General features: G+C 41.2%; 1 protein-coding gene across 2 annotated transcripts in view; it reads right to left on the reverse strand.

Moving 5' to 3' along the window:
* The window catches only part of foxp4 (forkhead box P4), a 403429-nt gene that overhangs the window by 290466 nt on the left and 95375 nt on the right, over positions 1–17588 (reverse strand). For both annotated transcript variants that reach the window (XM_059950359.1, XM_059950360.1), the window contains exon 2: positions 7997–8180. In XM_059950359.1, coding sequence (XP_059806342.1) covers positions 7997–8170 — 174 coding nt within the window. In that variant the 5' untranslated portion in view covers positions 8171–8180. The remainder of the gene's footprint in view (positions 1–7996; positions 8181–17588) is intronic.

The following is a 17588-nucleotide window of genomic DNA, read 5'->3' on the forward strand; positions in this document are numbered from 1 at the left end:
TCCTGCATCACCTTTTAACTGATGTGATGGAAAAATCTGGTCCTACAGAGGGTAGATTTAGTAGCTGGATACTTTTACTCAGCATTTGTCTAAATCTAAGTACAAACTTCTTGTTATTGACCAAGAATATTGATCATTCCAGAACAGTTCAAGCTCTTTGGCACACAGTATTGTGATAACTTTTTAACATACTCTAAGATCCATCTGACCCTTCACTCCTACATACCCCTCTATTTTTCTTTCATCTTTGTGCCTATTTAAGAGTCTCTTAAATGTCAGTAATGTCTCTTAAATGACTCTACCACCAACCTAGCATTCCAAGCATCCATCACTGTGTAAAAAAGAACTTATGCTTCTCCTCCAATCACCTTAAAATTATGCTCCCTCATATTAGCATTCTGCCCTGAGAAGAAAGCTCTGTCTATCCACGGCCTATGCCTTTTATCATTTTGTAAGCCACTATCAGTCAGCTCTCGTCTTCCTTCTCTCTAAGGAGAGAAGTCCGAACTCGCCTAGACAGTTTTCATGAGACATTGGAACAACCAACAATCTACAGGTGGATTTAGTGTGTCAAGCAGCATCCGTGGGGTGATGGGGGGGGGGGGGGGCGGTGAGATAAGAGAAATGTTAAATTTTTCAGGTAGAAACCCTGCATCATGACTTTTCTCCCTCAGACTGTGCCTGACCCATTGAGTTCCTCCTCCAGCATATTGTCTGTGCCTCCAGGTTCCAGCATCTGCAGTCTTTTATTTCCTACTAGTTCCACGTGAGGAAAACTCCCAACTTACTCAAGCCCAAGAAAGTAGAAATTGGAAAGTTAAGGGTTATCATGGTTTCCACTATGCAGCCAAATCATGCTGTTTTGCTCATAAGAATACAGGAGAGATTGTTTGACATTGCACAGCCTTTTAGAGTCCTCGAGTGCTCATATCTACAGATTTGATATTGCTCACATCTTCAGAGTCCTAGAGAGCTCATATCTACAGATGTGACATTGCTCAAATCTTTACAGTCCTTGAGAGCTCATATCTGACCTCCAGAGCAGTCTGGATTACTACAGTTCTTTCTGAGTTAACAGCTAATTCTGTCTTCCACCAGGAGCTAACTTGCTTCCAAATTCCACTGTAAATGTATCATAGAGCCACGTTTACATGCTTCGTCATGCTTAAAAGTCACCACTTGCTCATTAGAATGTGATTGCTTGTTCAAGGAGCTGGCACAAACACAATAGTCTCTATTTTGCTGTGAGATGCTGAGATTAGCAGGAGCCTGAGCTGTCACAAGGTGCACAGGAGATAAATGGAGTTCCTCATGCACAATGCACCTTGAGCTGTGAGTGTACGTGACACGATCTACAGGAATACAGAACACACTTATGCCAAACTTCATGGAATGTGGCAGAGTTCTAAATATGAGAGAGCACTGGGACAGGTGTGTAAGTCCATCCAAACAGTGTGGAGGTGTGACAGGCATTTTTTTACATGGCAGGCTAATTTCTGGTAATGTCTGCAGAAACGTCTTTACGTGCTTGACCTTATGTGCTGCACTTCTGCAGAGTGCATAATGCAACATCTTAAACCAGTCCATGAATTGGACGGGCTATGGCCAATCTGTGAGTCAGAGGTTGAGGATCAGAAGTTGGTAGTCTACTTGGGCTTGGAGTTGAAGTCAGGGGAATACATCAGAGAATTGATTGTGCTTTGAAGTGTTAGGGGTGAGTTTTGGAAGCCGAACTGACATCGGAGAAGGATAGGTGGCATCAGGAATCAACCAGGACCTGTGATACATCTATGGAAAGAATTGCTGGAGCAAGTGGTTGAGACTGATACAATATCAATATTTAAAAGACATTTGGATAAGTACATGGATAGAGGGGATTCAGAGGGATAGGGGCCAAATGTGGCGATAAGGGATTAGCTTGTTGGGCACCATGCTCAGCCTGGATGAGCTGGGCTGAAGGAACTGCTTTTGTGCTCATTGACTTAATAACAAGGAAGTCTGAAAGGAGTCTGGGCAGGAATCATTGGGGAAAGTGTGTTGGTGATCATGGGATAGAAATTTGCTCAAGGACTGTGGACTGAGTAGGGACAAGGGGGAAAAGGTGAATCAGTGGTGAATAGTATAGCGGGATCATGGTTTTGGGGGAAGGAGCAAGGAGGTGGCTTTGGGACTGATAATATCAGATAATCAATAGATGGGGATGTCAAATGAAGGCTTTCATTTAGTTGGGGTGGATGATACAGTACATTGGACTTGAGGAGAATATATAAGAGTTATATCAAAGAGGACCCACTTGAGTTGGGTTGCCAGTGTGAGGCAAGGATCTGTTCAGAGAGGCCTTCTTGAAATTGTTCCAGGATAACAGCAGCCTGAGGTTACTCAGGGAATACCCAATGAAACATATATTCAGAACATTGTGACCCAATTTCATTGCCTTTGCTCTGAAGAAATCTTGGACTAGGAATGATGTCACTATGTGAAAACCTCATAACAGGATCAAACAAGATTTGTGTTCTGTTGAATTTATCACCTGGTCCAAAACTGCCCAGAAATTGTTACAGTTCTTTCCATTCCAGAAGTAACTGGATTTCATTTGCATAATGCTGTCCAGCCAGCAACTGAATTGTTAGACTTTGGTGGAAGTAAAAGTGGACAGTTCTAAAATGAACTGTCATTCACTATCAATGAACTTACACCTTTTCGCTGTAACTATTATTGCTATAGTGGGTGTATAGTCTGTTTTGCCAATTAACACATGTAGATTTTATGCTTGATTTGTGTACCCTATCTCCAGAGGCAATTAATCAGAAGAAAATATTCAGCCCTCTTCACTGGAGCTGAATAGAGGATGGTTGAACACTTAGATGGTTTATTCCATAGCTGTATTGTACTCGATCTGACCTGGGAGTGTTTGATGGAGGAGTGTAGCGGAAGTGTGTGGTAGGACAGTGTAACAAGAGTTTCACCCTGTGTTTAACCAATATTCCTTCAAGAGGTCGGCAGCCTTGTCAATTGGTTTGGAGGCTTGAGTGCCTCGATGAACTGGAGAGCTATGTTGGCTGGAGACAGGGTCAGCCATGCCAAACAGGTCAAAGGGTAGAGGCCAGACTAAAAACCGTCCACCCGACCTCCAGGTTTGGGGATTCAGCTCAGGGCTAACAACCCTGACTGTTGAAACAAAACTATTACAGAAACAGCAATGAAGAATCCTTCTCCATCTGAGAGTGACGGTATTCCTGAATCTCCACCTGGGATTTGGGTGACCAATGGTAGTGAAAACCGAGAGGAAGGTACTGACATGACGAACGGTCCCGAGCATGACCAGAGATGGAGGACCTTCATTGTTGCCCGAAATGCCAGAGGCATAACAGGCAGTAAGTAAGCAAGTTTGATCAATATTGTTGCTGTCCTGGTTGTGTTTAAAAGGACAACTTAGAGCAAGCTTGACTCAATCTGGGGAGTGCTTGTTGAATATTAGGGGTTGGGGGAGTGTTGCAGGTTGATCTGATGGATCTCTGCATCATCTGTTCATCTATCCTTGGACCTAGTGAAGCCAGATAGTCACAGGTACATACAGAAGACCATCAAGTAATCTGTCCAGACATTTGCTTTCATGTGTAGGTGTTTCAGGAGAGGATACACATTGTGTCCAGTAGTCCTTTGGAAACCTTGTAGGTTCAGAGCATGCCACAAAGATTGGAGATCATCCTGGACATAAAGGATAAACTTTTAAGTTAAAAAGAAGATAGATAGAAAAAAAAAGCACAAAATCCAGTTCTGGGACAATAATTAAAACAATCTATGGGATAGGATGTGAATTTGTATCGTAGAGGCCTAAGGACTCTTTGATGGGTTGTGTGCAGCAATTTTAACTTGGCAGCTGCTCTGTCTTTTATCTGATTTGTGAGAGAAAGATTGGAGATGAGCTTTATTTTGAAGAGCTAATTTTTTTTGTCATCAGGATAATCACAAAAATAATCACTAAACTGTTTCTATAAGCCCCACAAGGATATGAATCAACACCTTATTTGATGCTTTACGTTAGACAGTGCAATTGCCTGGCAATTACCCTACGCTTCTCCACATCTGTGTTACCTATTACTCCAGTTTAATTGTGGTCAAATAAATAATGTCATCAGATGGTCATTTGACTGTTGCGAAGAAATGCAAAAACAAACTGATTGTTGCTGAGTATTACAATCCTTGATTATATCACCACATACCAGCGCAGTAAAAAAGCAGCCAGCTGTTTAAATAATAATCGCTCATCCTCCACTGTCACAAATTGCACACTGAACTATTCAGATTTCAATTCCCCCCAGACTATTGGAATAAAAGAGCCAACAAAAGCAAAATATTGAGTAAACACTTGGCCAACATCTTGGCCTCCAGTCAAGGTGACCTTTCAAAGTGTTGGGCTCAAGTCTCAGAGGTCTTGGAGGTTAAATGGAAAAAATGGTAATAGGGCTTTCACTTCTGTTAGTCAAATAGTTCACCTCAAATAATCATTTGATTTTGCTTTGTGTCCCAAAGGTTGATGCCACAGGATTTATTGCTGCTCCTACAACAATAACAACTTGCAAACACGAGGAAATCTGCAGATGCTGGAAATTCAAACAACACACACAAAATGCTGGTGGAACACAGCAGGCCAAGCAGCATCTATAAGGAGAAGCACTAAAGACGTTTCGGGCCGAGACCCTTCGTCAGGACTCAACTTGCAATAACAACTTGCATTTATTTAGTACCTTCCACACTGAACAATCTTCCAAGGGCCATTGCCTGCTTCGCTATCACTCACTTGCAAAGAACAAACAATAGGGAAAAAATCCGACCATCATTTCTTTAGAATTTTACTTCAAAGTTGAACATAAGGTAGAAAATTATACAGGAAAGCTGTGGTTCAATTTCCTACATGGCACTTGGGAAAAAGTCTCGTACATAAATAAAATGGTGCATTTATAGATGTGCTCTTGTGAAGGAGATGTTAAACTATTGCTTCACCTGCTCTTGCAGATGAATAAACACATTACCTGACCCTTGTTTGGGTAACAACAGGGCAGTTTATTGCAGTATTCCATTTTGTACTGGAATATCGAATAAGCTATTGATCAACGGCAAAGATCACATTATCTGATCATCATCTCATGAGACCTGAGGGATTTTGCTATGAGAAATTCGGCTACTGTATTTCCTGCAATACATATGTGCCTGCACTTCATCGGTCAACAAGTACTTGGGGCATTCAGGGTGCATGACAGGTGCCAATGTACGAAACATTTTTTGGCCATCCTTTTGTTGCTCTCCAGAACTAGATGGGTCAACTTTATGAAATAATAGTCTCCGGTTCCTTAAGGTTGTAATAGCTGGGGGTGGTAATGGGGACAAACTCCCAGTGGCGTGCACCTCAACTAGCCTCTGAAAACCAAGTCCAGCTCTTGGCGTTCACATATGGGTTAGTTACTAACCCTGGCAGAACCATTTCTAGTGACAGGAGAAGGGGCAAAGGTGGGCACCTTAAAACCAGTCCTTTCAGGCAGATCGGGCTCGTCAGCCACATGGTTGGCAGGTCATGGAGGAGAAGGAAAACTCTGATCTCAAACCTTGTGATCATAACCTTGTGGCTATACCCACTCATGGGGAAGGCTTTGGGAGTAAACTCTAAGGGAAAAATCTGGGGCTGCAGTCCTTCAGGCAGTTCTATGTTGAATTGGCTGAATGGCAAATCCTGCAGCGCTGCTGGTACCAAACTGTATCGGCCTCTGTTGTTCCTTTGTGTTTATCAGATGTGTAGAGGTGGGGAGCTTGCTACATGGTCAACAGCTTGCTCTCCATATCATATTGCCCTGGCTTGCATATCTGGACAGCTGGGACAGCTAAGGTGCTTGGAAGTGGGTACAGAGGAGATGTCAGGGGTAATTTTTTTTATGCAGAGAGTGGTGAGTGCGTGGAATAGGCTGTTGGTGACGGTCGTGGAGGAGGGAACGATAGGGTCTTTTAAGAGACTTCTGGATAGCTACATGGAGCTTAGAAAAATAGAGGGCTATGGGTAACCCTAGGTAAGTATGTGTTCAGCAGAGCATTGCGGGCTGAAGGGCCTGTATTGTGCTGTTGGTTTGCTATGTTTCTATCCATGTTTGACCCCGATTGACAGTGCCGTCACTCATTCAGTGTCTGCTACATCAGTTTGCAATAGGTCTGCTACTGGCACTTAGCGTACTAGGTCAAGGTCCTTAGAAATGGAAAAGTGTCCTCATTAATAGGAAATGGGATCAGATAGTTACTACCACTGATTCACAGATGGTATCTTCAGTGATGATATTCTTATATCCTAGATTGCAAAAAAAAAGAAACAGAGAGAAGAAGGAACTACTCTAATATATCTCTGTTCATTTATACATGATATGAGCGTTCGGCTCACAAGGTTTGATCCTGGCTGCAATTCAAGGTAAATAGGAGGAAATGTAGGAGTCTAGAGTTTGTGTTTGAGTGAAATATAAACTTTAACAAATCTCACTGATCTTAATCTTGGGCATCATCCAATCACACCCACAGGAAGGAAGATTCTGACAGTTGGAAATGTAAGATGAGGGATGAGTGAACATTTTCAGAGTTAATTTTCAGAATTCAAAAAAAAAGTATTATTAACATGTTGTTCATTACACACAGATCATTTACAACCCCTACTTAAACACAACACAGGTTCTGTCCATGAACTTTTCAATCAGAAAACATAAATAGCAGAAGGATTCAGCGATATGCACCGCTAACTCCAATATTTAATACCATCAATAAACCTTTGCAACAGCTGCCCTTTCTGACTTTGGATGCAAGTACCTTGGTTCCATTAATATCCAAGAATATGTTGACCTCATTGTAATTAATGGCTGAGCATCCATAGCCTTCTGCGGCTGAGCATTTCAAAGATTCTCAGGACTCTGAAGAAGATACTTCTCATTGCTGTCCAAGATGCCTTACGACAAGACAAAGATCCCTAGTTTTACATTCTCCAGCTAGGGATTAACGTTTACCTTGTCAAGCCTCTAAAACTTTCATATACAGGTGTCCCCTGCTTTACAAATGTTCGCTTTATGCCACTTCGCTTTTACAAAAGACTTACATTAGTAACCTGTTTTCGCATTAAAAGAGGATCTTTGCTTTTACAAACATTTTTTCCATATAAATTAATGGTTCGCTTTACATAATTTCGGCTTAAGAAAGGTTTCATAGGAATGCTCTACCTTTGTAAAGGTGGAGGGGGGGACGGACACCTGTACTTTATCGACAACAGCTCTCATTCTGCAGACTCCTTTGAGGATAGGTCCCATCTAAACTGGATACCACCGAAAACAAAATAGCTCTTGTTTTGAGGGATCCAAACTATAAGGCACACATTCCTTCTAAAATTCTCCTTCAGTCACTTTGTTAGCTTTTTCCAGGTTCTTTTTCAATTTGAGTCTGTTTGAAAAAAATATTGCCTCATTGGCCCCAAGCTAGTGAGACTTGGGCATGAAGCCAGGCAGACTGACAGAGCAATATTCTCCACCCTCTGCTGACTGGAAGATTGCTGTCAACAGTGCTGTCAGGGCATTTCTCATAGGTTTAGTCTAAAACCCAATGGATGTAAAACTATGGCTATTTCTTCCTTTCTTTTATCAGTATCCTTGTCTAAAAGGAGAAAAGTAGCAGGATGTTGGAGGAAGGGATAAACATCGCAGGAAAGCTTGGGTTTCTGTTTCATTATTTTTAAACCCTTTTGCAGCCACCCTGCCACAATGATCGATCGTTGTGTGAGCTCCCAGCAGAGGGTCATAATTGCAGGCTTGTAAACACTTCATGAAGTGATGCCATGCAAGAGGCCAGGTCTGTCACTGCACAAATTCCCCTAGCACAGATTGTGTCTTGCCTCAGGAGACCAGGTCATTTTCCCATCAACCACAGCTCATTAGTTGATCATATTACATGCAAATTAACAAGTAAGAACAACAAAACCTACCTGAACTTGCTGCTGTTGCAAATGCAACAGGTCCACAGGACTCACTTCACCATTTGCATCCCCATTCGAACTACCTTCTCGTCCTCCACCATCCGACTGGCTACTTAAACTACTAACTCCATTCTGATTGGCTGAAGTGCTTCGTATTGCCTCTGATGCAGACTCCACCATCATGGCTTAAAACCTAAAAGGGGATGACAGTAAAACAGAAATATTTAATCAACTTTCCCCCTTTGCACTTCAGTACATTCACAATGCATGCAAGTTAAAATTTTAGTCGATATATAAATCATAGTAACTTATAGCATAGCAGAATTGTCGTTCACCCACTAAAACAGGGGTTCCCAACCTTTTTTATGCCATGGACTCCTACCATTAACCAAGGGAGTTGTGGACCCCTGATTGGGAACACTTGTATTAAAAGAACTGCCTAGCTGATCTCAATCCTTAGCTCTTTCCCCATAACCCTTCAAGTATTTAAAAGTTACTATGGAAACCTGTTCCCACAATATATTTCATAACGGAAAAACCTACAGTGTAAATTAAATTCTATTCATTTTCTTCTCCATTCTAATAATCTGAAAACTGAGTTCTCTGGTCTCTTCCTCCATTCTTCCAGAGGAAACTGTTCCTGCTAATTGTGGGAAAAACCGACATTAAGTCTTCTTTTGAAATTTCTCTGTTTAAAAGGAGAAGAACCCTGGGTTCTCCAGGTTCTTTCACTACATGAGGAGAAATTTCTTCAGTTAGTGAGTGGTGAATCAGTGGAATTTGTTGGCCCAGGCAGCTGTGGAAATCTGGTCTGTATGTATATTTAAGGCAGAAGTTAAAAGATTCTTTATTGGTCAGGGCTTGAAGGGACTCACTCTCACCTTCGCTTGCCCATTGATTGATTGTCCTAGTTTGACTTCCAGCTCATCCTGAGTTAAGTGTATATATAGTAGTTCAACTCATGGAAACTGAACTCTTTTGGACTCAGGCTGAACTAGAGAGAACGGGGAGGAGGTCTGGCCCCTGCACATGTAGCACACAGGTCCACCAGTGTGTGCACATCCCCTAGTGCTCGTGAACCAGATCCCCAGCTAAAGAGCCCCACTGCCTTCTGGGCAGCCTTGGGAGAGACAAAGGCTATGTGTGTAAACCCGGACAGCAAATCCTGAGTGGAGCTCCTAAAGTGGCTGGATGTCCTCAAAGGAGTCTGAAGAATGAGAGCTGTTGTCGATAAAGTACAGGTGTCCGTCCCCCCCCCCTCCACCTTTACAAATTTACATGTAATAAAATCACAAATGCAAGAGATTCTGCAGATGCTGGAAATCTTGAGCAACCCATACAAAATGCTCGTGGAATCAACAAGTCAAAGAGCATATGTAGAGTTGGACTAGCTCATTTATTCTGCTTATCCTCTTACCCCTTCCCTTCTTCTCACCTACCCTCCTTTTTCCCCTGGTTGCTCTCCTCCTCCCCTTACTTCCATGGTCCACTGTCCTTCCAGCACCTCCTGCAGCCAAGCTGGTGCCAAACATATTGCTTCTTAAGCTTTCCTTTGGACCATACTGGTGAAGTTGAGAGGGATATCTTGATAACTGGGCATCTCAGGATCTCCATACCTTCTGCCCAGGCTCGTGATGATGGTCATCATCCCCCATTGACTTCCGAGACAGAGGGATGCCAACCAACCTGTTCAGTGAAGTTCTCAACGGAACGTGAGGGCACTTTATAGAAATATATAAAATTATGGAAGGGATAATTTTATATGGAAGGGATAGATAAGTAAAAAGCAGGAAAGTTGTTTCTACTGGTAAGTTTAACTAACTTCAAGATTTGGAGGAGTAGATTTAAGATGGAGATGAGGTAAAACTGCTTTAGCCAGAGAAAGGTGGAATTTTCTGCCCAGGGAAGCATTAGAGGCTACCTTGTTAAGTATAATTAAGACACAGTTAGATAGCAAAATAATCTTATATGGGGGAAAGGCAAGTAGGTAGACCTGAGTTCACCGCTAGATCAACTATGATCTTACTGAATGGTGGAGCAGTCTTGATGGGCAAGATGGCTGACTCCTCCAAGTGTTTCTTGTGTTTATTATGTTTCAGCACCGTTTGTGCTGCTGCCAGTTTGTGCCTATGAATGATTACGGTTGGAACCTAGAGTCTGATTGCCATCAACCAAATACTGCTGTTAAGCATGCCAGAAAGTGAATAAGCAAGGGAAGGTCTGATGCCCAACCCAGCCTGCTTGCCTTGATCTTACATTTGAAGAACAGCCTGAGTTGGAGGTGGAGTGGATGGAGGACAGTGATCCTCTTCCCTGTGATGTACTCAAAAACTGTCAAACAAAAACAAGCATTGGAAGATCGGCAAAGAAAGAGATTCGTTCTTAGCAGAAACTATTCCTGTTCTCTCCTCACTTTTTGATGATACTGGATTAAGTAAATCCTTCTTCAGGTGGTAGTAACCTTCCTAATTCTTTAACAGGTAACAGATTTGTAGTGGGCTCCTCATAAAGTTACTTCTTTATACAGCCCATAGCAACAGCTCTCCAAATTAAGAGAACAGAGTAGCTTGCCACCTACTCACAAGATACAGGTATGCTTCTCAGGAGCGTGCATGCTCAGTACACAATTTTGTGTGCTCTCCCAGTGAATGAGAATCAGCATCACTCCTGGAAAAGCCCAGTAACAAGACCCCAGCCTGTTCACAAGTATACCCAACACTTTGTGCACTGGGCTTGATCCTCTGGGAATTGAAGGCTGATGTCCAGATGTGCTCTCAGTAAAATGCAGGCAAAAGGAAATATATCAGGGAATTAAAGAGAGATTTTTCTTTAAAAACAGAAGGTGATGGAGGAATTTAGCAAGTTGGGCAATATTCAGAGTGGAATAAACAGCTGACATTTCTGACTGAGAAACTTCATTGGCACTGGAAATGAAGGGGGAAGGGGAAGGACTACATTGAGGCAGGAGAAGGGTTGGGCCAGGTGAGGGGAAGGTGGTTGCATGGAAGGTGATGCAAGACACTAGGAGGGGATAGATGAAAGTTGTAAAGGGCTTAAGAAGAAGGAATCTAAAGAAAGGACAGTGGACCATGGAAGTAAGGGGAGGAGGAGAGCAACCAGGGGAAAAAGGAGGGTAGGTGAGAAGAAGGGAAGGGGTAAGAGGGTAAGCAGAATAAATGAGCTAGACCAACTCTACATATGCTCTTTGACTTGTTGATTCCATGAGCATTTTGTATGGGTTGCTCAAGATTTCCAGCATCTGCAGAATCTCTTGCGTTTGTGATTTTATTACATTTGAACACTTCAGTTGTACTGGAAAGTGTATGGAATAAAAAAAGGTTACATCACTGATAAAGCAGCATTATCCACCCGAGCAAGGCTTACTGTCTGATTTGTATGTCTTGGGAGCACACCTTGAAGATCAGCACGAGAATTGCATAAGTTTTGAAAGACACAGGCCAGACAAACAACAGCAATACATATTTGGCTGCCACAGAGAAGAGCGAAGATGCAGGGGGAGTGTATGACAGTAGGGAGAGTTGTCCTAGAAATGTTAGGAGAGCAGTCATCAGCCACGTGAAGCTCCCCCAGGAGGTGATCAGAGTCCACTGGCCTTGGGTAGAACTCAGATCTACTAACTAGCCTCAATGGCTCAACATTGGGTCAACAAAGATAACTTTATGTCCTTTCCTCAGACTTTCGAAAGAGTTTTTGTTTAATTACTTAGTGAGAAGTGTGTTATTGAATTATTGTGATACGGGGCTGGGGGTAATTCTATTTCTAGAATGGGATTGCAAATTAAGTCTAACTAGAAATAGGCAGCACAGAACAAGTCAAAAGGAGAAACAAATTCCCTTCTCTGATGCCTCTTCATTTCTTCATTGCCACAGAGTGGTTGGGAGTGAAGGTTTGTTATCTAGCATTGATCTGGTAATTTACGGCTACTTGTATGTGATCCCAGATTTGTGGCATGCAAGAAATGTTTGACAGCCATAAATCCAAGGGATTTCTCAACTTTTGAACTTTTCAGCCTCTGGGAGCTGACAGGGTAATTACAGATATAGATGTCCCCTTAGAGTGAAGGGTTGCTTTTGATAAATGCCAACTCTAACAGCACTGAAATAGTTTAGTTGCTTGATCAGGATCCTGCCATAACGCCACTCACTAAAACCAACTAATTTCCATCAGTAAATCCCATTTGTTTTGTTTGACTGTTGAAATGTGCCTGCAGTTGCTGTATTGCATCTACTGCTGGAGTGATGTCCCATTGTGCACTAGATGCTGGGAAATATTTGGACACCTACGTAGATTGGTTTGGCTGAATACTTTGATTCCATCATATGACTACCAAGGAGCATAATTTCTTTGTCCTTTGAAGAACTGTTGTAACCCTCAATTCTATCCTCAGAACCCTACTATATAAACAAATTATCTTGCTTGGACTTCGCCGGTCACAGAAGTTACCAGGTCAATATTTACTCCTTGACCATTGAATTGTCTGGTCACTTATCTTCTTTTATGAAAACTTACAATCTATGAACTTTCTGACATATTTGTTACGTTACAGCATTTCTAATGCAATCATTTCCTTTAACGTTGTTTCAAATGACCCAAGGATTGAAAACCACTATGTAAAGTGAGTTATATGGATGTATAATATGTATTGTATAAGGGTTGCTAATTAATTTCCTTAAACCTAAAATAGAGTCTGGGAGGACAGTTTATAACTTAAAACCAACCTAATATCTATTATGTGGATGATATAATCTTTTGAACCATATGAATGTTTATTACTTTCAGAACAAAACTGTAGACTTTTCAACCTGTACACCTGACTTGTTAAAGTAGCTTCCCTGAGGAAGGGCCGATGGACATGGCTGTCTTATGGTAAATAATCAAGGGTGCCACAGTTAAGTTGAGGCTGCTAAACGTTCATTGCTGTAGTGACCTGTGGGAGTAAGGATGCTAACTCTGACTAGAGGAATTCCTGGAGATTTCACGACCTGACCTTCTACCCCTACAGCCCCGACATCACAATCTTTGCCATTCGTCACCCATCATGAAATCAAGGCATACAATGACCAGGTCATTTGACACATTGGGCCTGTCCCTGGCTCTTGGATCTAGCAAATCAATTAATCTCAACCCCCCCCCCCCCACCATTCGTCTCTCATAATTGAGTAAAGTGTTTCCTTTCAAATGTTTGTTCCATTCCCCATTAAAAGTTATAACTGAAGTGACTTCCATTCCTTATCAGCATATACCAGGTAACAAAAAATCATTACATATTATACGTATAAAGGATATCACCTCATACTCTACAGTTAATTGTCATGCATTGGAAAATATTTCCTTCTTATTTATAGTTACCTTTCTGTTACAAAAAGTTCACAGCACACTGTGCAATTATAGTTTATTATGCATAGCAATGCATACACCTCTCTATATTCAAGGAACTATGTTCTCAGTGTAACCCATTGTTCAACAGACAATATACAGTACTTGTGTTTAAACAGTTCAATGTGCATGGTAAAAGCAGCAATTGTATAAACTCTGTGCAGTAAAGGACTCTTCAGACTGCTAACACAAACTTGTATTTATTTATTTAGTGATACAGTGTGGAGAAGGCCCTTCCAGACCTTCGAGGCATGCTGCCCTTGCAAATGCAACAACCCCATTACTCAACGCCAACAAATGGCACAAACCCCGACTGCAATCGTTTTTAGATTTAGTCTTCTTACACCAGTAACAAAATTAGGAACCACTTTTGCTAAATGAGAGATGGAGAAACAGTAATTATTGTGAAACTGTATACACGTATTTTTTGGAATAAGTTAGTGAGAGAAAGCATTGACCTGATTTTATAATGTGAAGTCTTAGTGAAAAACACATTAATAAAGGTATTGCAATAAGTGACAGATCAATTCTACATCAACATTGCGGCAATAAATAGAGAGTGGAAACCGTTATATAACAACAAATTAGTGAGCGAGGTGAGATAAATTGTGGGTGAATGAGCGAGTGTGAATGGAGAAGTCAGGCAGGACAAGGTGGATGAAAAACAGAAGATGAATAAGTGAGAAAGAGAATGGAGGGAAGGTCAGAGATGACAAGAGAACATGGAAGAATCTGGATACAGAGCAACAGTGAGAGAAGATTGAAGAGAAAAGACATTTGGGTTGGTTATTATGGTGGGCAGAGGGACAGAAAGCTGACAAGAAATTAAATTGCACAGCACAGTTTTGTTTTCAGTGTTACACACCTAAAAAAAGAATGATTTCTTTTCTGGAATGAAATGCTAAAACAAACATTTCCTGATTATCTTTCATCATCCTTGGCGCTTGACAGGGCATTTCATGTATTGTCGTTTTTCAACCTTAATGTACAAGGGGTGATTGATAAGTTTGTGCCCTAAGGTAGAAGGAGTCAATTTTAGAAAACCTAGCACATTTATTTTTCAACATAGTCCCCTCCTACATTTACACACTTAGTCCAGCGGTCGTGGAGCATATGGACCTTGGACCTTCAGAAAGTGTCCACAGATGGGTGATTGATAAGTTCGTGGCCTAAGGTAGAAGGAAATGAGTTATACAGCTCTCGTTACATGCACATGCAGTTCAACTCTTTGAGTGATTATACAGAAAGTTTGAACTTAATAACTCATCAGAGGTGATAGATAAGTTCATGGCCTAAGGTGGAAGGAGATGAGAAACAAGAGCTGTATAACTCATCTCCTTCTACTGTAGGCCATGAACTTATCAATCACCCATGCTATGAACACTTTCTGGAGGTCCAAGATCTGTATGCTCCACGACCGCTGGACAGTGTGTAAATGGAGGAGGGGACTATGTTGAAAAATAATTGCGCTTGGTTTTCTAAAATTGACTCCTTCTACCTTAGGCCACGATCTTATCAAACACCCCTCGTAGTTTCTGTGTCGGGAAGACATCATTCCCTGTGCAACAATCCTTTTGCAGCAGTGTAGAGGAAATTGGATCATATTATCTCAAGGTCAACCATCGGTGGTCACAGCAGATCAATCTTATCTCCTTAGCATAGTACCCACTAGACTGTAATGCTACCAGTTAAGTTAATTACTTTAATTGTTCAACCCTCCACAAACCCCTTTTCTGCACTTCACCACACCTGCCTCTCAATACCCATCAACTCCTTTTTGCCCCCTTCCCCCCAGCCCTATAATTGTTTGAGGCCAGGCCCTCATGTCCTAATATGCAGGCCCCATTTCCAAATTCCCGATCTATTTCTCCCTCAGACCAAGATATTCACCTTAACTTCCATTTTGCTGTATTCAGCTCTACAACCATCTCATCCTCATCCTCAAACCTAACCTCAGCTACAAATTCAATTCGGAAATGGGCAAAGTTTAGTGGTACAGGAAGTCTACAACTTTGCATGTAACTCTAGTCTGCACATTGGGCCCAAGCTCACGTTACGTCCATCCAATGGATCATTTTAGGTTCAGTGAGTATTTTGGGGCAGTGTGTCTTAGAATGAAATGACAATGAAACAGGGCCAAGGTGACAAGAGATGATATCACCTAGTAGTCTGCTTATCTTTGAAATTTTGTTCCCGATTGCACTACAGGCACTCAATCTACGAATATATTCAGGAGAGGGATCAATTGGCATTTGGGGACCAAAGGAATCCAAGGGAAAAGGACTGGAGAAAGTGGAATCAATGTAAGTGCTCAAATATCTCCTTAATAAATATCACACCAACGTTAAAAGGCCATCTGACCCAACCTTGTTCCTGTTCCATATACTCTTGTACTCTTGGAAAGAGCACAAGAGAACAATACAAGCAAGCACTGAGAGACAGCAATACACTAACAGTCAGAGCTAAAAGAAACCCATTGTAAAAGCTAGTTTACACTGATCCCAAGCGAGGTGGCACTGGATTAAGCCAATACCTCCTCTGGTGTTTATCCAGAATTGCTGCTTCAAGTGTCAAAGGAGAAAACATACTCTTCAGCATACAGCTGATCAGCACTTAAAATTAAAATATCATCTCTCTGACCATGGGCCTCCTGCCAGCAATATTAAGCATGAGCAATATGCACAAAATGCTGGAGGAACTCAGCGAGTCAGGCGGCATCTATCCATGATTTCCAGTTGCTGAGCCTCGGTGAGTGACAACGTGAAATGCTGGAATGGCAAGTCATATATTCAGCAAATGGCTGTGGCATCAACAAGATAGAATAGCCTGAGTTGCAAGAAGCCGACTGGGACCCAAGGAAAAGAAAAGGTTGAACTTTCAGTCTCACATTTATAAAACACTTCAAAATTCTGAATTAAAAAGAAGAATCTTTAGGATCAAATAATTCATTAATATATTCTGGGACAATTCTTTCAAAGTAGGCTTGGTTCTGTTCCAAATGCACTAAAGGGTTTTCTGCATATTTTCAAATCCATTATCTTCAGCCGATTTCATTATGCTATCATGCACACATCACTTTCAGTGTTGAAGTCTGACAGAAAACAAAAGACAGCAATTGTACCCACTGGATCCTGTACATAATGAATGATAATGCCAGTCATTAGGGTATTTCAATTCCTAATAGTCATTTGATATTTTTCGAGATCTCTCATTGGCAAAATCTCTTCCACCATGTGTACTGGGTAGATGGCCAGTAATGATTATAAAGGCCAAGATTTTCTTCAGGGATAAATTCTCAACTAGAATTTTATTCCCTTAAAATGAAACCTATTAAAATGCTAGAACTGAAAAATATATTGAAATAAATATGTCTTTTAATTGTGCCAATTAATTCCATTGTTCCATGCAGTCAAATGGGGAATCACACTGACAGAGTGAGAGGTTGAAAGTAACGAATGTGCATAGAGTAAAAGATTATGAAAGAATAAAGGTGTAGTATTTCAAGTTTTTGTGCAGTCAGAAGATTGTACCAAAAGTGTGCTTGGAATTGAATTGATTCAATTGCAGTTCAAAGTTTTGATAAAATTAATTTCCATACTCATAAATGTAAATTCTTCAATGAACTAATGCAAATAGAAAATTGGACATAATAGTTTAATTATTTTCATTAAAAATGTGCCTTAATGTATTTAATAGAGATAACCTGGTGCAGATCTTTAATAAAGCGGTAAAAGAATTTATTTTGCTTATCCAATCCAATTTTGATGAAAATTGAAATACATGTCTGAACACCACTGCAGGAATTTTCAATTGCACGTATTCTGTCTGCAGAACACTCAAGCAGAATCAAGCTTGCTCATCCAGCTATGAAGTCTGATTTTGCACAACATAAAGGACATCTACTTGAGCAAGTCCCAGCCTGCTCTGGGAATCCACCTGAGAAAGTTCCCTCTTATAGAACGTTCTTACCTGACTCTTTTTCAGGTCACACAAGCCAATGACACTTACCTGCTCAGCACATCAATTTAACAACCTTGCCACTCCTCCAGTCAGTAATTTCAAACTTTGAGTAGTGTCACGAATAAAGCAATTGCTGGTCTAACTACTGAAGACCTGACCAAAGACTAACAAAGCACTTTCATGAGGTTTGATTCCGCCAGTTGAGATTAACTAAAATTATCGGAAATATTTAAGAAACGTAGTA

This window comes from Hypanus sabinus, chromosome 25 (assembly GCF_030144855.1).
Source record: "Hypanus sabinus isolate sHypSab1 chromosome 25, sHypSab1.hap1, whole genome shotgun sequence".
NCBI classification, from domain to species: Eukaryota; Metazoa; Chordata; class Chondrichthyes; order Myliobatiformes; family Dasyatidae; genus Hypanus; species Hypanus sabinus.